General features: G+C 39.9%; 1 protein-coding gene across 1 annotated transcript in view; it reads left to right on the forward strand.

Moving 5' to 3' along the window:
* The window catches only part of LOC128652466 (multidrug and toxin extrusion protein 2), a 450,289-nt gene that overhangs the window by 357,318 nt on the left and 71,396 nt on the right, over positions 1–21,575 (forward strand). Inside the window, exon 15 of the mRNA XM_053705404.1 lies at positions 13,357–13,451. Coding sequence (XP_053561379.1) covers positions 13,357–13,451 — 95 coding nt within the window. The remainder of the gene's footprint in view (positions 1–13,356; positions 13,452–21,575) is intronic.

Here is a 21,575-nt window from a genome sequence, read left to right on the forward strand (position 1 = left end):
GGATAGTAAGGTATAATCAGGTATATAGAGGTAGATAAAATGTTAGATATTTAATACATAATCTAAAAACATAAATTACAACTCATGGATCCATGAAAAATAAAACAAATGGTAATACGCTCAAAATGGTAATAAAATCACATACAGATAAAAACAATAGATGGTCGCAGGTAAGTGGCCTAGCTCCTGCGCAGACCTGGGTACAAAGTGTGAGGGTACCAATGTGGTGAATACAAAAAATATATAAAAAATTGCAAAAATGACAAATATGAAAAATAACAGGTGTAAAAAATAAAAAATAAAAGATCAACGGAACGAATAAGTCTCAATGTAAAACCTCAATGAAAATTAGTGTCAATAAATGTCAATTGAAAAATAAATTACTCCGAGTCTTGATAAAGGCCTATACTAGGGCCGAAACGCGTCGACTGAGTATTGGTAAGCCTATTTTCCTATATGTAATATTGTGAGAGACAATCTGCACTATATTTTTCTTTTTTCACTTATTTTTAGGTGGATATCGTTTTTGGAGTTAATCTGACATCTACACCGATATCTGATTCCCTGTTCCACACGTTTGTGGGCACTGTTCCTTCCACACCCCAAGGATATATCTACAAATGGGATTCCTGAAAGGAATATCCTTTTAGGTCTGGGTGACTATTTCTACTTTATTTTTTCACCATTAATTTTTGTCACGAAAACATTTTTTCACCATTTTTCTATTTTTTACTATTTTTCACTATTTTCACCTGAAGTTTGGATCTGAATTGCAATTCACATTATTTTTCAACTGACATTTATTTTTCAATTGACATTTATTGACACTAATTTTCATTGAGGTTTTACATTGAGACTTATTCGTTCCGTTGATCTTTTATTTTTTATTTTTTACACCTGTTATTTTTCATATTTGTAATTTTTGCAATTTTTTATATATTTTTTGTATTCACCACATTGGTACCCTCACACTTTGTACCCAGGTCTGCGCAGGAGCTAGGCCACTTACCTGCGACCATCTATTGTTTTTATCTGTATGTGATTTTATTACCATTTTGAGCGTATTACCATTTGTTTTATTTTTCATGGATCCATGAGTTGTAATTTATGTTTTTAGATTATGTATTAAATATCTAACATTTTATCTACCTCTATATACCTGATTATACCTTACTATCCCTATCTGCCTCCAGTTCGGTAGGCGCTTGGGGGATCCCTAGTATACATACGATTCTATTGGTGGTCACTAGGTATCACCTCCCCCCTAAGCTCCAAGGGTATTGAGTAGGCGCTAGTCCATATCCCCATCATTTGTCCACTTAGCCTGCAGATTTTCTATTATTTCTGGGCCTCTGAGAGAAGCCAGTCTCTGGTATATATAGGAAATTGATGATAAGCCATTTTTGGCTAATAAAATCCAGTTCTCAAGTATACCTAGGGACCATTCCCAGCCAAAATCATTTACTAATTTAAGAGCAAAATGTTGTGCTTGCAGATAAGCGAAGAAATTTTTATTAGGAAGATGAAAGTCCTTTTTAAGAGAGTCGAAGGTTTTAATACATTTGTTTTGGAAATCAAGTAGTTGGGAGATATTCTGAAGGCCCCGGGATTCCCATTTAGAGAAGAGAGCAGATTGTATGCCAGCTTGGAAATGTGAATTATTTAAGAGAGGTAGATATCGCGAGGTTCTAGGTTGAATATGTAGCATTAGACATATCTTTTTCCACATCTGGATTGGAATGTAGATAGACTTAATTTTCTTTAACATGGGCGGAATTATATTTTTATCACAATGTAATAAGGCTATCAAAGAACATGGATAAGCTATGTTTTTTTCAAGATCAAGACTTGTTACATAGTTAGCATTGGTTAACCAGTCTATTGCTACCCTAGCCTGAAAGACTATATTGTACAAACGGATGTCTGGCAGAGAGAGTCCTCCCTGCTCTACAGGGAGCATTAGTTTAGATAAGGAGATCCTAGGTTTCTTGTTCTGCCAGAGAAAGGATCGAAGCGCCAAATTAAAAGATGATATATCTTTTGTTTTTAAGGTAAGTGATGTATTCTGGAGTACATACAGAATTTTGGGAAGGAGAGTCATCTTATAAAGTGCAATGCGGCCTGACAAAGATAAGGGGAGTTTTTGCCAATTTTTAAGGGCTTCTCTGATTTTTTTGAGTACCGGAGGGACGTTTAAATCGTACCAGGCAGTAGGGTTGGAGGAGATCCATATACCTAGATACCTAAATGCCTCTTGGACTATAGTAAATGGGATATTTGCACAGGAGTCTTTGGTGTGCTTAAGCCAACAGAGCTCTGATTTTAAAACATTTACTTTGTATCCAGAGAAGGAGCCAAATTGGTCTATGATAGCAAGAAGTTTTGGGATATTTCTAGCCGTATTAGAAATATAAAGGAGTACATCGTCTGCATATAGTGCAATTTGCAATTCTTTCTCCTTAATTTTGATCCCTTCAAGTTGATGGCGAATCTGGATAGCAAGTGGTTCAATAGCCAGGTCGAACAAGAGAGGGGAGAGAGGACACCCCTGCCTTGTCCCTCTTCTCAGTTTTATATCGGGATTCATATCACCATTAACTAAGATTCTTGTATGTGCATTACTATATAGATTGTTAAAAAAGCGGAGAAAATTACCTCCAAGGCCAAATTGTTGTAGCGTGTGAGACAAATGATCATGATGTACCGTATCAAATGCTTTTTCCGCGTCAATGGATATGATTGCTTTATCAGAAGTGTCCTCCCCCCCATCCCCCCTACATCCAGCAGTTTAAGGTATTCTATTGTCATGAATACCTCTCTTATCTTAGCAGATGAATTTCACTTTAGGAGGAAGCCTGCCTGATCACTGTGTATAATAGAAGAAAGCAAAGGTTGGAGTCTATTTGATAAGATAGATGTAAAAAGTTTATAGTCTGTATTCAGGAGCGCGATAGGTCTGTATGACTCCTTTTTTTCTGGATCTTTCCCCCGTTTCAAGGTAAGCGTTGTATAGGATGCAGCAAATTCCTTAGTTGGAATATTACCTGAAATATATATATCATTAAAAAGTGTAGCTAAATGCTTTATTATCTCGGGTGCTAGTATTTTATAAAATTCGTTTGGAAGTGCGTCAGGTCCCGGTGCTTTATTAGAGGAGAGATTTTGAATCGTTGTGACTATTTCTGCTTCAGTAAGAGGAGATTGTAACGTTACCAGTGAATCAGGGGTCAGAGTTGGAAAAGTTATCTGATCCCAAAAGTTTTCCCTCTGTATGGTATTAGAGTTTTTAGAAGCGTACAAAGACTCATAATATTCTGCAAATACTCTGCAAATTTCTTCAGGGGAGTTAGAACTTTTATTGTCCGAGGATATGGTTTTTATTATAGATGAGCCTCTTTCAATCTTCACTAAATTTGCCAGAAGCCTCCCTGTCTTATTACCATAATGATACATTTTAGCCTTCAACCTAAGATCTCTTTGGGTACTTTTGTAGAGCAGGAGGGAGTCTCTCTCCGCCAGCGCCGAACTGTATCTAGACCAGTTTTCAGGTGTTTTAGATAAAATATAGCGGTTATATGCATTTGTGACGGCCTTTAGTGCCTCGGTCTCCTTTTTTTTCATTTTCTTAGATCTAGAAATAGTATAAGCTAGTATTTCCCGACGAAGGACCGCCTTCGCAGTTTCCCAAAACAAAGCAGGTGTGGAAGTATGTTGTTGGTTAATGACTGCATACTCGCGAAAACTAGAGATAAGCCCATTTTTAAATTTTAAGTCATTTGCTAGATAATGAGGGAAAGAGAAACCAAAGTTCCTGTTCCCTGACGGGATTAGGTCAAATTCAAGAGTGATCGGGGCATGGTCCGAGATAGTGATAGGTAGAATATTGGCAGCTACTTTTGACTTACAAAGTCTTTCATCTATCAAAAAAAGATCGATTCTTGAAAGCGATTTATGTGCTTTCGAATGGCATGTAAAGTCTCTAAGATCCGGATTTTGGATCCTACAGATATCGCAAAGCTTTAGGTTGCGAGAAAGTTTGAGAAATAATTTAGACTCTAAGTTGTCTCTCTTAGTTTTAACTGGGGCAGAATTCTGCCTGAGCCTGTCAAGGGGATGCTGAGGAGCCATATTAAAGTCGCCAACCAGTAGTAAATAGCCTTCTGCGAATGAGAGAAGCTTGTTTTGCAGTGTTTCCCAAAATGGGAAGTTAAAAACATTTGGGGCGTATACGTTACAGAGTGTATATAGTACTTTTGAAATTTTAATTTTTACCATTAAATATCTACCTTCCTGATCCATATCTACCTGGATAACCTCATAGAGGAGTTTCTTCCCCAAAAGGATCGCAACCCCGCTCTTTCTTTTTACCGTGGAGGAAAAAAAAACATCTTTAACCCAGGAGGATTTAAGTTTTAAAATTTCTTCAGATTTTAAATGTGTTTCCTGTAGGAAGGCTATGTTGGTGTTAATTTTTTTTAATTGAAGAAGTATTGCCTTCCGTTAAATTGGAGAGGTGAGACCTCCAATGTTCCATGAGGTCATTTTAAGTTTGTGCCCTGTATCCATTTTTTATTAAAAGTAAGAACATGATTTTATCCTGGTAATTCAGGAATTTAGCTATGATAGGTCTTGGCCTTTTGTTAGTATTAGCAGAAGAAATTGATCCTATCCTATGTGCTCATTCTATTATTATTTTAGGATAGTTCTCAGGTAACTGTAATAAAGATGGAAGAATATGTGTAAATAAGTTGTTAAAATCTTCTGGCTATTTTCCCTCAGGAAGACCAATTAATCTTAAATTATTGCACCTTGAGCGATTCTCAAGGTCTTCAACTCTACTTTGTGCTTTAGTAAGGGCCAGGGTTATGGTTTCTAATTTGTCATTCTGGGTTGAGACCAGGTCTTCAAGATCCGAGACTCTTTGCTCAACCTCAGAGAATCTTTCTGCAAATTGTTTAATTTCTGAAGTTAAACAGGCAATGTCTTGTTTGAGCTCCTTTTTTAGGGAGTCAAATTTAGGAGTGAGGGCGTCAGAGATTTTAGAGACTAAAGATTGTACATCGATATGTTCTTGCAAATTTAAAGGGTCACCAGGGGGTATCTGTCTCTCTGCTTGGACCTCGGGAACAAATTTATGTTTCTTATCTCTTTGTCTGACCGACATGGCCACTGGTGAGGTTTTACCGTGAGAGTGAGGGTGAAAATATTTATCCATAAGCTATAAGTGAACAAGTGAAGTGAGAATTGTTTATTATATTAAGGGGAAGAACCCAATTAAAGGAAAAAAAAAGAGGGACAGGGGGTGCGGGGCAGTTGTGAAGGTAAAGTGAAGATGTGAAAAAAAAAAGGTGAGTTGGGTGTATTAGGCGGCCGTGTCAGGGAGACAAGGGAGTTTTTTGTTTTTTTTTACCAAATGTGGGACAAAGTTAAGAGTAATTTAGTTATTTAGGAAAGATGTAATAGTATGGTTTACAATGCCCTGTTTTCCCTTAGTTCCCTTTAAAGTGAAATCAATGGATATAAGGCTACTCGCTATATGACAGATTTTTCTATTTGAATTTCTACAGTGTGAGCTAGCCTTAAAAGTGTTTTAAAAGGTAAATCTACTTGTGTGATGTAGTTTTTAGAACATATAATATATTTTATAAAGTTCGTGAGCTAAGAGCCTTTTTAAAGACTAAAGTAGTTTTATGGTGAGCTTTTATCCCACCTATTGTGGTAATGCAGTTCTGATTGTTGGGGTTTAGTGCTATTACTCTTTTTCTCTCTTTCCTTTCCTCTCCTATATTTAAGATGAAGATTTAAGATGTCTTTTTTTCTTTTTAAATCTACTTGTGTGATGTAGTTTTTAGAACATATAATATATTTTATAAAGTTCGTGAGCTAAGAGCCTTTTTAAAGACTAAAGTAGTTTTATGGTGAGCTTTTATCCCACCTATTGTGGTAATGCAGTTCTGATTGTTGGGGTTTAGTGCTATTACTCTTTTTCTCTCTTTCCTTTCCTCTCCTATCTTTAAGATGAAGATTTAAGATGTCTTTTTTTTTTTTTTTTTTTTTTTTATAGAAGATTTCTCAGAAAATCAATAGATCTAATGTTCAAGCTGACAAACCTCCTTCTTCTTAGTTATGTATGTTTGATAACAGTATACAGAAGAGGGGAGAAGATAGAAATTAAATAGCAAATTTTGAAACAATTTCCCTTCTACTAAATAGGGCTATACAAAATAAAACATTTACGGCTAGATTTAGAGTTTTGTCGGTAACGACCCGAAAAGCTAACGCTGGCTTTTTTCTGGCCGCACCATAAAAATAACTCTGGTATTGAGAGTCCACATAAAGGCTGCGTTAGGCTCCAAAAAAGGAGCGTAGAGCATATTTAACGCAGCTTCAACTCTCGATACCAGAGTTGCTTACGCAAGCGGCCAGCCTCAAAAACGTGCTCGTGCACGATTCCCCCATAGGAAACAATGGGGCTGTTTGAGCTGAAAAAAAACCTAACACCTGCAAAAAAGCCGCGTTCAGCTCCTAACGCAGCACCATTGTTTGCTATGGGGAAACACTTCCTACGTCTGCACCTAACACTCTAACATGTACCCCGAGTCTAAACACCCCTAACCTTACACTTATTAACCCCTATTCTGCCGCCCCCGCTATCGCTGACCCCTGCATATTATTATTAACCCCTAATCTGCCGCTCCGTAAACCGCCGCTACTTACATTATCCCTATGTACCCCTAATCTGCTGCCCTAACATCGCCGACCCCTATATTATATTTATTAACCCCTAATCTGCCCCCCACAACGTCGCCGCCAGCTACCTACACTTATTAACCCCTAATCTGCCGAGCGGACCGCACCGCTATTATAATAAAGTTATTAACCCCTAATCCGCCTCACTAACCCTATAATAAATAGTATTAACCCCTAATCTGCCGTCCCTAACATCACCAACACCTAACTTCAATTATTAACCCCTAATCTGTCAACTGGAGCTCACCACTATTCTAATAAATGTATTAACCCCTAAAGCTAAGTCTAACCCTAGCACTAACACCCCCCTAAATTAAATATAATTTTAATCTAACGAAATTAATTAACTCTTATTAAATAAATTATTCCTATTTAAAGCTAAATACTTCCCTGTAAAATAAATCCTAATATAGCTACAATATAAATTATAATTATATTATAGCTATTTTAGGATTAATATATATTTTACAGGTAACTTTGTATTTATTTTAACCAGGTACAATAGCTATTAAATAGTTAAGAACTATTTAATAGCTAAAATAGGTAAAATAATTACAAAATTACCTGTAAAATAAATCCTAACCAAAGTTACAATTAAACCTAACACTACACTATCAATAAATTAATTAAATAAAATACCTACAATTACCTACAATTAAACCTAACACTACACTATCAATAAATTAATTAAATACAATACCTACAAATAACTACAATGAAATAAACTAACTAAAGTACAAAAAATAAAAAAGAACTAAGTTACAAAAAATAAAAAAATATTTACAAACATAAGAAAAATATTACAACAATTTTAAACTAATTACACCTACTCTAAGCCCCCTAATAAAATAACAAAGCCCCCCAAAATAAAAAAATGCCCTACCCTATTCTAGATTACTAAAGTTCAAAGCTCTTTACCTTACCATCCCTGAACAGGGCCCTTTGCCCCAAGAAGTTCAGCTCTTTTGCCTGTAAAAAAACCCATACAATACCCCCCCCAACATTACAACCCACCACCCACATACCCCTAATCTAAAGCAAACCCCCCTTAAATAAACCTAACACTAAGTCCCTGAAGATCTCCCTACCTTGTCTTCACCTCACCGGGTTCAGCGATCGGTCCAGAAGAGGGTCCGAAGTCTTCATCCAAGCGGGGCAGAAGAGGTCTTCCATCCGATTGAAGTCTTCATCCAAGCGGGATCTTCTATCGTCATCCATCCGGAGTGGAGCGGCAGGATCCTGAAGACCTCAGACGCGGAACATCCATCCTGGCCGACGACTGAACGACGAATGACGGTTCCTTTAAATGACGTCATCCAAGATGGCGTCCCTCGAATTCCGATTGGCTGATAGGATTCTATCAGCCAATCGGAATTAAGGTAGGAATATTCTGATTGGCTGATGGAATCAGCCAATCAGAATCAAGTTCAATCCGATTGGCTGATCCAATCAGCCAATCGGATTGAACTTGATTCTGATTGGCTGATTCCATCAGCCAATCAGAAAATTCCTACCTTAATTCCGATTGGCTGATAGAATCCTATCAGCCAATCGGAATTCGAGGGACGCCATCTTGGATGACGTCCCTTAAAGGAACCGTCATTCTTCAGTTGGACGTCGCCGGATGAAGATGGGTCCGCGGTGGAGGTCTTCAGGATGGAGCCGGTCCTCATCAGATGAAGATAGAAGATGCCGCTTGGAAGAAGATGGTTGCCGGTCCGGATCTACTCTTCTTCCCGGATAGGATGAAGACTTTGGACCCTCTTCTGGACTTCTTCAGCCATCGGATGATGGATGTCTAGCTCCCTCTTGGGTTGGATGAAGATATCGGAGCCAGGACGGATCGGTGAACCTGGTATGGTGAAGACAAGGTAGGATGATCTTCAGGGGCTTAGTGTTAGGTTTATTTAAGGGGGGTTTGGGTTAGATTAGGGGTATGTGGGTGGTGGGTTGTAATGTTGGGGGGGGTATTGTATGTTTTTTTTTACAGGCAAAAGAGCTGAACTTCTTGGGGCATGCCCCGCAAAGGGCCCTGTTCAGGGCTGGTAAGGTAAACGAGCTTTGAACTTTAGTAATTTAGAATAGGGTAGGGCATTTTTTTATTTTGGGGGGCTTTGTTATTTTATTAGGGGGCTTAGAGTAGGTGTAATTAGTTTAAAATTGTTGTAATATTTTTCTTATGTTTGTAAATATTTTTTTATTTTTTGTAACTTAGTTCTTTTTTATTTTTTGTACTTTAGTTAGTTTATTTCATTGTAGTTATTTGTAGGTATTGTATTTAATTTATTTATTGATAGTGTAGTGTTAGGTTTAATTGTAGGTAATTGTAGGTATTTTATTTAATTAATTTATTGATAGTGTAGTGTTAGGTTTAATTGTAACTTAGGTTAGGATTTATTTTACAGGTAAATTTGTAATTATTTTAACTATTTTAGCTATTAAATAGTTCTTAACTATTTAATAGCTATTGTACCTGGTTAAAATAAATACAAAGTTTCCTGTAAAATAAATATTAATCCTAAAATAGCTATAATATAATTATAATTTATGTTGTAGCTATATTAGGATTTATTTTACAGGTAAGTATTTAGCTTTAAATAGGAATAATTTATTTAATAAGAGTTAATTAATTTTGTTAGATGTAAATTATATTTAACTTAGGGGGGTGTTAGTGTTAGGGTTAGACTTAGCTTTAGGGGTTAATACATTTATTAGAATTGCGGCAAGATTCGGTCTGCAGATTAGGGGTTAATAATTGAAGTTAGGTGTCGGCGATGTTAGGGAGGGCAGGTTAGGGGTTAATAAATATAATATAGGGGTCGGCGGTGTTAAGGGCAGCAGATTAGGGGTACATAGCTATAATGTAGCTGGCGGCTCTTTGCGGTCGGCAGATTAGGGGTTAATTATTGGAGGTAGGTGGCGGCGACGTTGTGGGGGGCAGGTTAGGGGTTAATAAATATAATATAGGGGTCAGCGATGTTAGGGCAGCAGATTAGGGGTACATAGGGATAATGTAGCTGGCGGCGGCAGATTAGGGGTTAATAAGTGTAGGTAGCTGGCGGCGACGTTGTGGGGGGCAGATTAGGGGTTAATAAATATAATATAGGGGTCGGCGGTGTTAGGGGCAGCAGATTAGGGGTACATAAGGATAACGTAGGTGGCGGTCGGCAGATTAGGGGTTAAAAAAATTTAATCGAGTTGCGGCGATGTGGGGGGACCTCGGTTTAGGGGTACATAGGTAGTTTATGGGTGTTAGTGTACTTTAGAGTACAGTAGTTAAGAGCTTTATGAACCGGCGTTAGCCCAGAAAGCTCTTAACTACTGACTTTTTTCTGCGGCTGGAGTTTTGTCGTTAGATTTCTAACGCTCACTTCAGCCACGACTCTAAATACCGGAGTTAGAAAGATCCCATTGAAAAGATAGGATACGCAATTGACGTAAGGGGATCTGCGGTATGTAAAAGTCGCGGCTGAAAAGTGAGCGTTAGACCCTTTTTTGAGTGACTCTAAATACCGGCGGTAGCCTAAAATCAGCGTTAGGAGCCTCTAACGCTGGTTTTCACGGCTACCGCCAAACTCCAAATCTAGGCCTAACTGTTTACAGTTCCTTGTACTAAGCCAAAATTAGATCTATACAGTCCTGTATTCTCAAAATGTATTGGACTATGTATAAAGTATGCAATATTTGTAAATTAGTACATTATTTTAACAGAATAACTTTATAGTCCCCAGGTATTGGTATAGGTTGAACCAATGCTTATGTAACTTTTCTCCTTTTTTCTTCCCCTCTGTCCTTCTCTTCTTCTTTCCCCTCTATCACTCCTCTCCTTTTCCTTCTCTTCTATGTTTCCTCCAGTTATGGGAAACTCAAATCTTGGTGCAGTAGCACAAATTTCCAGGTAATGAGCCTTAGAAAAAAAAGGTATTTTTGTGCCAGTTTATTTGTAATCCTTACTGCAGTTAAGGAGTATCTTTTAATTCAGCCTGGTATGTCTTTGACAGCCCTTAGTTCAATTAACAAATATAGAAGCTGTAGAGCTTACCTTTTTACATGCTGCCCCCCTACAGTAGTTGAATGTCTGGTCAAAGAATACTCACTGTGCTCCAGACTAGCCTGAAAAGAGACAAAGCAGGCCTCCAGCTATATACCCCTGCGTGTAATCCAGGGTGCATTCACCTCCTCTCAAGCAGATGGTGTAGGTGGAGGGAGGAAGACTCGGACAGGTGTGGTCCACAGAAAAAAGGTGCAGTTTCAAAGCCGGCTCTCCAGCCCTCTCTCAAGCACCATCCAGGGGTTCACCTCCTCCCACGCAGCACCGGTGGGGGGGGAGGCGAAACAGCTGTCAGAGAAGAGCCGGACCCGGGATCAGTCACAGGAGATATAAGACACCCAAGCGGAGGCTTCCAGCGGCCAAGGAGGTGACAGTTCAGATTTTGCCGCAGCAACCAAGTGAAGCAGCCAAACGCACGCACACACAGCCCGTATGCCAGCGATGCAAGTTCACCTCCTCCCATGCAGCACCGGTGGGGGAGGAGGGGGGGCAATTGTAGAAGTGCGGCCAGATCGCGGTCCAGCCGGGAGAACAGCCGACAAATCAAGAAGGCAAAGCTCAGCGTTTACAGCGGGGCCAACTCAGCGAGGACAGCGATAACCGGGAGAGGCAAGCAGGGTGATGGTTTATGGCTGATTTTACAGGTGTAGCTTCACCTCCTCCCACGCAGCACCGGTGGGGGAGGAGGGAGGTCAGGTATCAAAAAAGCAAGTGAGACCCGCTCAAGCCAGGGGAGCCTCAGGTTTCTCAGGGCTAATAGGACTTGGGGCCAAGGCCGGTTCGACAAGTACAGCAGTAGCCAGGGGGGAGCAGGCAGGTAAGCTAAAAGGAGATCTATGTACGGCCCCACAGGTGCAGCCTCACCTCCTCCCACGCAGCACCGGTGGGGGAGGAGGGGGAAAGGCGAGGAGGATAGGAAAAACTCAATCAGAGCAGAAGAGCCGCAGCTAGTTCAGGTGTGTTAGCATTTGGACAGGTATGTCTGCTTTTGCACAACGACTGTTCTTTAGAGAAGGCGGCTGCTCAAAACAAAAAGGAGGAAAACAGGTAGGTTTTATTCCATATACTTTTACTGAGAGGTAGTTAGGAGAAACCGTTTGTCAATGTAAAACAGATGTAATATTGCTCCTGTCCCCTTCAAGGGAGAACGGGATTTATCAATAGTAGATGAAGAGAAACCATTTCGAGCCCTTAAGTCATCTGTTGTAATAGTTAGACTAGACTCCAGGTCTCTCCAGGTATCCTGTGTGCCAAAACAGTGAGGTGTATTATCACTGTTATAGGTTCCCGAGATGATGTCTCAATCTGTCCATGTAGGCAGCCCCAAAAATGGGGTAAGGCGCGAGGATTCACAGCCAAGAAGCTATAGGACTGGAGTATCGAGCCAAGCAGCAGCTGCAGCACATACTTTGCTCCTCCTCCACCGGAACCCTCAGGGTATGTCAGGGTATGCAATTTTAAACAACTTTCAAATTTACTTTTATCATTAAATTTGCTTTATTCTCTTGGTTTTCTTTGTTGAAAGCTAGACCTAAATTGCCTCATATATGAATTTCTAAGTCCTTGAAGGCTGCCTCTTATCTCAGTGCATATTTACAGTTTTTCACAGCTAGACCGCTCTAGTTCATGTGTGCCATATAGATAACATTATGCTCACTTCCATGGAGTTATTTAGTCAGCACTGATTGGCTAAAATGCCAGTCTGTCAAAAGAACAGAAATAAGGGGGCAGTCTGCAGAGGCTTAGATACAAGGTAATCACAGAGGTAAAAAGTATATTAATATAACGTGTTGGTTATGCAAAATTAGGGAATGGGTAATAAATGGATTATCTTTCTTTTTAAACGATAAACATTCTGGAGTAGACTGTTCCTTTATAACCTCTAAGCTTGCCTTTTTCTAAGCCCCTGCAGGCCACCACTTATCTCAGTGCTTTTTATAAGCTTTTTAAATCTTTTAAAACAGCCAGACAGTGCTAGTTCATGTGTCATATAGATAACAATGTGGTCACTCCCGTGGAGAATGATAATGGTTATGCAGGAACAAGCACTGTTTCGCTAAAATGCAAGATTGTAAAAAGCACTAAGGTAAGGGGCAGTCTGCAAATGCTTAGATACAGGTAATCATAGAGGTGAAAAAAATATAAAAGTATTGGTTATGCAAAACTGGAGAATGGGCAATAAAGGGATTATCTATCTTTTTAAACAATAACAATTTTCAAGTAGACTGTCCCTTTTAAATGCTCATGGCTACTTTTGAGCCTCTTTCTATAGTAAATTCAATAGGGAAGTGATTGCTATAAAACTAGCACTACCCTTCTATCGTCATGGATATGACATATGATTTACGAAGGAGACAGGGAGTTTGAAAAAGGTAATTGGAAGAGAGGTATAGGAGCTTCATCAGAGCCTACCTCCCACTTCAGCCACAACTGTAGTTTGGTGCTGCAGGTTTCTGCACTTTATTTCCATGTTAGTTTATTGGTTAAATCTTGCATTTAATCATCATGTCTGCTGTATAGTGATATAAACAACATTGCATTTTTCTGTATTACAGGGCTGTGGTCTGGGATCATTATTTGTGTTTTCCTGCAAGCTTCCTTCTTTTTCTTTTTTGTTTGGAAGATGGATTGGAATAAAGCATATGAAGAGGTAACCATTAGTGTTTGTAGGATATTCACTCATGCAGATTAATTTTAAAAACTATTAGAAGTTCTCTTTAACTTAGAGAATTGTGCATCTACCCATATGCTCAAATACACTTCATACGTCCTCACCAAGATGATATGTTGTATTATGTAACACCAAGTAGGTAATTCAGATTTTACAAACTACAGATCAGTTCCATGATAAGATGCCTTTTAGATAAGGTCACAGAACCTTACAAGTGGCTTGTAGTAAGTTTTGCTGGGCCTTACATTCCAGATACAATGTCCAAAATATTGCATTAATTTAAAACATTGTCAAAGATAATAAATAGACTTTCTTTCATGTAATTGGCAAGAGTCCATGAGCTAGTGACGCATGGGATATACATTCCTACCAGGAGGGGCAAAGTTTCCCAAACCTCAAAATGCCTATAAATACACCCCCCACCACACCCACAATTCAGTTTTACAAACTTTGCCTCCTATGGAGGTGGTGAAGTAAGTTTGTGCTAGATTTCTACGTTGATATGCGCTTAGCAGCATGCTGAAGCCCGGTTCCTATCAGAGTGCAGTGAATGACAGAGGGATGTGAAGGGAGTATTACCTATTGAATACAATGGTCATCCTAACAGGGATGTATTTCATAGGTTCTCTGTTATCGGTCGTAGAGATTCATCTCCTACCTCCCTTTTCAGATCGACGATATACTGTTATATACCATTACCTCTACTGATTCTCGTTTCAGTACTGGTTTGGCTATCTACTTTATGTAGATGAGTGTCTTTTGGTAAGTATGTTTTCTTTTATTTAAGACACTCTCAGCTATGGTTTTGGCACTTTATATGTAAAGTTCTAAATATATGTTTTTTTTTTGTGTTTTTTTTTAAACAAGCTTTATTGAATTAAAAAAAAAGTGCATACAATAAAAACACATTTCTACATACATCCTTTGCTTGCGTTTTAACCATTGTGTCCAACTATGTATCATTTAAGGATATGTCCGATCATATATTATTTCTGCATGCATACATTGTATATTAAATATCTTTGCATATCAAGCCTGTTATATTTTTTTCTTTTCAAATACTCTCCTCCTTTATCGGTACTAATTAACTTATCTAACTTAAAATAAAAAAAATAAAAAAATAAAATAAAAATAAAAAATAAATAAATAAATTAAAAAAAAAAAGAAGAGGGGGGGTAGTAAGGTTCATGTATGGGGAGGGGGGGGAGTAGGAAGGGAAGGTTGAGAAGTGTGTTTTTAGTTTTGATTTTGCTAAGTCTATTTTGCTCAGAGACCAGTGCCCCTCCACGTGGCCAGCATCATTTCATGCATTTCTATTTGTTTGATTTTAAAGTAGTGGAATCTCTCTAATGTGAGTAGCTCATCTACCGTGTGGCTCCACTCCTCGAGTGACGGGACAATCCCCGACTTCCATCTCCTAGGTATTAATTTTTTGGCTCCTGTGAGCATTATAAGCATCAGCGCTCGCGTATGTTGAGCTTTTACTTCTGGTAAATGAAACAGGAGGGTTGCCTCAGGCGTGCTTGGTATGGTTATTTGCAGTCTGTCTGACATAATGTTAAGCACTTTGTCCCAATAGTCTTTTATTTTTGGGCACTCCCACCAGATGTGTAAAAGTGTGCCCTGTTCACCACAATCTCTCCAACACATTGGGCTGGCTGTCTGATAACATCTATGTAGCTTTGTTGGAGTTAAATACCATCTACTAGTGAGTTTTAAATGAATTTCCTGAACGTTAGCAGAGATGGAGGAGCGCTTTGTCATTTGAAAAGACTTGAGCCATGTGTCCTCGTCAATGTCCCTGCCTAGGTCCCTTTCCCATGCCTTTGTGTATGAGGGGAGAGTTGAGTCAGGGGGCGCTGATAGGAGTTTATATATTAATGAGATTAGTCTCCGTACTGGTTTGTTTGATGTACAAAGTGTTTCAAATGTAGACAGAGCTCTCATGAAGTTCTCTTTATGTTTGTGGTGCATTAAGAAATGTTGAAGTTGGTTGTATCTCAACCATGAGTGAAAAATAGTTCCATATTTCTCTATCATGTCTTGTTGGAGTGGTAATTTCCCGCCCACCATTGCAAAATGTAAGGAGCCTTCTCGGAGGCTGTAGGGCCTACTCATTTGTGTTCCCAGACGGCAATATGGTAGGTCTGGGTTTTCGATTATAGGTAAGAGCGGTGAATGTTTTGATGAAATATATGTGCTAGTATTAACTGTCTTGTCCCATATTCTTAAGGTTTCTGATATAATAGTGTAGTTATTGATGATTTTTGGGCGGCTTGTTGGCGATGTGAATGCTAGGACACTAACATTATTAAGATTGAGGAGCTGGCCGTCTAGTTTTATCCAAGCTTTGTGGTTGTAGTTATGGGCCCATTCCACAATTTTTGTAGGAAAATAGCCTGTCTGTAAGATGCCAGTTCTGGGAAGCCTAATTCTCCTTTATCTCTAGTCATATAGAGTGTTTTTCTTGGGACTCGGGGTTTGATATTATTCCATATGAATTGTTCAAGTATTTTTTGGAGTTGTGGGAGGAAGTTTTTAGGGATGGGGATCGGGAGTGTTTGTAGTATATATAATATACGTGGCAGGATGTTCATTTTTATGACTCCAATTTTGCCTAGCCACGTCAAGGGCTTATTCTTCCATGAGGATAGATCTCTAATAATTTCATTTTTCAGCTTGAGGTAATTTAATTTAAATAAGTCTCGGGGGTCCCTTGTAAGAAGGACCCCCAAGTATTTCAGATGAGAGGTAGCCAATGGTATGTGGTGTGTTTCGCATATTTGTAAAAGTTGCGCTTGTGACGCCATTATATTGAGGATTTCCGATTTCGTGATGTTTAGGTGAAAGTTAGAGAGGGAACCGTATGTCGCAAGGTCTTCTAAAAGATTTGGGATAGATACCTCGATGTTAGTGAGGGTATATAGAATGTCATCAGCGTATAACGCTTGTTTATATTCACTGTCTTTTATTAGAATTCCAGTGATGTTTGGATTATTTCGGATTTTTTGTGCTAGTGCTTCAATTGATAGGGCAAATAGAAGTGGGGAGAGGCGGCAGCCTTGTCTCGTCCCGTTTGCGATGTTGAAAGCGTCTGAGAGGGTTCCGTTCACCCTCACTCTTGCATTCGGGTCGGAATACAAGGAAAACACCAGATTCGTGAACACATCTCCAAATTTCATAGCTTTCATCACCCGACGCAGGAAGAGCCAGTCGACGCGATCGAAGGCCTTCTCCGCGTTGGTTGAGAATAATACCATTGGCACCCTCCCATTGCGTGCGTGTTCTATGAGTTGTACAACCTTACAGGTGTTGTCCCTAGCCTCCCTTCCCGGTACAAAGCCCACTTGGTCTGTAGAGACCAGGGCCAGTAAATATTTATTTAGGCGTAGTGAGAGTATTTTGGCAAGGATCTTGATATCAGTATTCAGAAGTGATATAGGCCTAAAGTGTTCGGGGGCCGTGTGAGGTTTTCCCGGTTTTGGGATTACTGATATGTAGGCCTCTAGCATTGATCTGGAGAGTTGTGATTCTTTGATTAAGTTGTTAAAGAGTTGGAGCATTCTGGGTGCTAGGGTGTTGAAAAAGGTTTTGTAGTACTTGATAGTGAGCCCATCCGGGCCTGGGCTCTTGCCGTTTGGGAGATCCTCAATCGCTAGTAACAGTTCTGCTTGGGATACAGGTAGGTCTAGTGTGTCAGCGTCTTCTTTTGAAAGACAGGGTAAATCCAGGGTCGCCAGGTAGGCGTCTATAGATCTCTCTCTGGTTAGGGTTTGTGTGTGTGTGCCGGGCTTCTCGGCAATGTTATATAGGGCCCTATAATATTGATTAAATGCGTTAGCTATTTGTTTATTACTTTTTATTCTAGCGCCCTCTTTGTCTGTTAAACTATAAATATGTGAGCGAAGCTGCTGTCTCTTAATGGATCGGGCCAGAAGCTTTCCTGGTTTATTACCATTTTCATGGTATTGTTGTTTAACAGAGAGCATTTTGCTTTGATATGCTTCTGCAAGGTGCTGGTTGAGTTCAGCTCTGGCGCTTTGAAGTTGTTGTGTAACCTCCTTATCTGCCGTGTTTTGCTTATGCCTTGTTTCCAAGGACACAATTATGTCTAGTAGTGATTTATGTTTTGCTCTGTATTGCTTGCGCAATCTGGCTGTGTGTTGTAAGAATTCTCCTCTAATTACACATTTATGAGCGTCCCACATGGTGGGTAATGATGTGTGGTCTGGTGTGTTATGTAGGAAGTAGTCAGTTAGTGATTTTTGTAGCCCACTGTATCCACTGTAACCCACAGTTAGTGATTTTTGTAGCCCACTGTATCTGTGAATATATAATCTATGCGTGAGTATTTGGCACAAGGGGGTGAATAATAAGTTAAGTCTTTGGAGGTAGGGTGTGCTATGCGCCAGGTGTCGTGCAGGAGCAGGTTTGCTAACGACGCCTTCACCGACTTTAGTGTTGTCTTGCTAATACTGGAGGTGCCATTGGAAGTGTCGTATTGTGGGTCCAGGGGTACATTTATGTCTCCAGCTACAAAGATTGGGCCTTTCGCAAAGTCCAACATTGATTTAGAGAATCTTTTAAGAAATAAATGTTGGTCGCTATTTGGGGCGTATATTGATGCAAGGGTGATTGGGTGCTCGTAGAGCGTACCTGTCAATATTATGAAGCGTCCCTCTGGATCCCTTTCTATGTGAGTGTGTTTAAGGGGGATCGAGTGATGAACCAATATTCCAACCCCACATTTTTTTGAGGAGCCTGATGCTAAATATGCTATGGGATATTGCGTGTTGTGCCATTTGGGTTCCTTGCCTTTCAGGAAGTGCATTTCTTGCAAAAATATGACGTGACTGTGTAACTTTTTTAGTTCTCTGAAGGCTATAGACCTCTTCCCTGGGTTGTTCAGGCCTTTAGCATTGATTGTGGTGAAGTTGAGGTTATGTGTTTGAAATTTGCTTTTGTGGGTACTCATCTTGCCGTGTAGAGGGGGTATGGGTGTTTGGGGAGACTAGGGAGGGAAAAAAAAACAAACAAAAAAAAAACCTTAACAAGTATCAGAATCTAGATTAACGTCTGATTCCTCAAACGACTAGGTTTTGTCTTTTATGTCAGATAAATTTTTGTACTTGTTGTGCAGTTAAATATGACAAATGTGAATCTTCAATTACTAAACAAACAATTCAAAAATACAGTGTAAAGAAAAGAAAGAGAGAACTAAAAAATAACCTGTATATTACAATTAACTTGTAGTATTTCCAAGGGAAGTAATCCACGAGAATATGCAACATACACAACGATAACAGTTTCTAAGACCCTTATCTGATAATCCTAAGTATCTATATAGCCCATCATACCCAGCAGTAAAGGGTGCGGGTAGTGCTGGTAACATAAAAATGATCAGTAGAAGTAATTTCCGCAAATTTTGTTTCAGAGTTTGCTTTAGCAGGGGAGTTCTACTTTAAATTTTTGTAATTTTCAAGAATGTATAACAGGTGTAGTTAAGTAGTTGTACTCACCAGTCCACATGTAGGATCGTTAGTCTGGGCCTGAGTTTCAGAAATAACTAAGAACATTTGATTAACCAAGTAGGAACAATTTAACCAATTATGATTAACATACAATAACAGTTTTAGTAACATTTTTTAATCTGGTTGGAGTATCGTTAGTCACATGTGTGAGTGATCAGAAAATTTGACCAAGTCAACGTTATGGGTAGTGTCAAGCATTGAGGGTGCTATTTATTGGCTGGTGCTGTGCTTCTTGTGATGACGTTCGTCAGGTATCAGGATGACAGTTTCATAAAAAACACTGCTGTGCGCCATGGGATACTGGCTTTAGTGAATAGTTCTTCTAGATTAATACCTAGTATTAAGTCTGTAGACCAAAGTCTGTATGTTCAGTAAGTACTAAGGATCAGTTGATCCATTCACCCTCCTTGGGTAGGTCATGTCCAGTTTCTGTGGGATTTGTATTATGTTTGGACTCAGTTTGATCGTTCCTGTGACACTTGTCACTCCAGATCAAGCCCTTGTAAAGTGTTAATGAGTCTAGTTTTTCAAAGATCCCATCCTTTAATTTTGTGGTTAGTTGGCTATGTCCTGGAAGATTCTCCTGTCTCTTCTCTATGGCTGTTCCTTTCAGGCTGTTGTGGGTTTATAGAGTCAATGTCCGCCAGAAAGGCTTGTAAGTCTGAGCCTGGCCTGTAGATCAGGACTTTGTTGTGGTGTGTGACTATCAGAGATACTGGGAACCCCCAGCGGTATTGGATCTTGCGGTTTCTGAGTTGTGTTGTGACATGAGCCAATTCGCGCCTTTTTTGTAAGGTGGTTGGTGATAAATCTGTGTACAGTTGTATCTCCGTGCCTGCATGCTGGACAGTCTGTTTGGACCTCGCACAGCGCAGCAGCTCTTCTTTGTCCTTATTGCTAAGGAATTTAATTAGGAGGAGGTTTAGGCCTCAGCGCTCTATGAGCCCGTTCTATTGGGATCTCAGCGGAGGTCGGTGTTCCCTTTACTGTGCGAAATAGGCTTTGTAAATATCCTTCAATGGCGGGGGGGTGTACTGATTCAGGGACTCCTCTAACCCTTATATTGTTCCGGCGTCCCCTATTGTCTAAATCCTCTAATTTATCTGATAGAGATTGTATGATTGCTGTGTGATCTTGTATTTCAGCGGCGTTATTTTGAGCTTTATTTTCAGTGGATGTCTGTGCTTCTTCTACCGCTGTCACTCTGCACTCTAGTGAGCTGATGTCTCTGCGCAAGTCCTGGAACAAACTGCGCATTTCTTGCAGTACATGCTGTATATCTTCTTTAGAAGATAAGTGCATCAGGTCTTTTTTAGTGACGTTTGCTTGCATATGAACATCTTCCTGCTCATTCTGTGTAGGGGTCTTAGAGTGGGATCCCTCCATGGCACTTCTGTCTAATTCCACGTGGTGCTCAATAGGTTTTAAAAATTTATTTAGAGGTTTTTGGGATGTTTTTTTCTCTGCTTTTTGGTTCTTTTTTATAGGCATTCCCCACCATGTGTTAATAAAGCAAGGTGAGCTGAGTTTTGTGCTTGAAGGATGGCTGCGTGGCAGGACCCAGGATAGCTGAGTTCTTACTAGCAGTGCCCAGATGTTTTTTATGAGGTGTTTGGTGGGTATTGACTAATCCCTGCTGGTGCTTGCTGCTTAGGTTTGCTAGGGTCTGGTTTTTAGATACTCGTTGCCTAAGCAGTGCTTATGTGTGCACCTCCCAGGGCCCTGTCCTCACTGCGTGCTCCTTGCAATAGTTGTGTATGTGCAGGCCTTGTTATGCGCCTTCCGGCGTTATTATATTGGTGTCTTATGTAGATGCGAGGTCTTGTGTTGGCAGGGGCAGCAGTGTAATACCAGGTGTCTGTGACTCCTCTCTGCACCCTGTGTCTCTTGCTTGTTTGCTTATGTGGCGGGCTAAGCACAGTTATGTGCCACGAGAGGTGATCGAGTGTATCTGATTATGCACCAACCTTATTACCGCATATGGTGCGGTCCCTCTGCCGCTCCTGCCTGACACTTCCTGTCTCCTTGTGAAGCGATTCTGTCACGGCACTTCTGGTCTCCGTCTGTTAGCCCCAAAGCGTGAGGGCTGCTGCTCGTTTGAATTTTTGTATAGTGGTGCGCCGTGTAGCGCTGGCCAGGCCCGCTGTCTCAGAACTTGTGTGGATCTTGGAGAGGTCAGATGCGGTGCGTATAATTAAGTAAAGGAGGTATCCAGGTTAGATCTTCATGTCCCCAAAGCTTGGAATCTTAAGTTTTAGGGTCTATGTAGCCATATTATGCTGTCGCTCTATCTCGTGGATTAGGAGCTGATCTAAGATGCGGCCATTCGCCTGCGTGGCCAAGCTCCGCCCCCTAAATATATGTTTTGTACTTATATTTGCCATGATTCAGGTTAATCAGTATATTTCCTTCTTGCAGACTGTCAGTTTTATTTTGGGAAATGCATATAAAAAAAAAAAAAAAAAAAAAAAATTCTTACCTGAAATTTTTCAAATTGACTCTCTTTTCTAAATTGCAGGCTGTTAGGCTCGCGGGAGCGCAAAATGCTATCATTTATTGCATCATTCTTGGC

This window comes from Bombina bombina, chromosome 3 (genome assembly GCF_027579735.1).
Source record: "Bombina bombina isolate aBomBom1 chromosome 3, aBomBom1.pri, whole genome shotgun sequence".
Classification (NCBI taxonomy): Eukaryota; Metazoa; Chordata; class Amphibia; order Anura; family Bombinatoridae; genus Bombina; species Bombina bombina.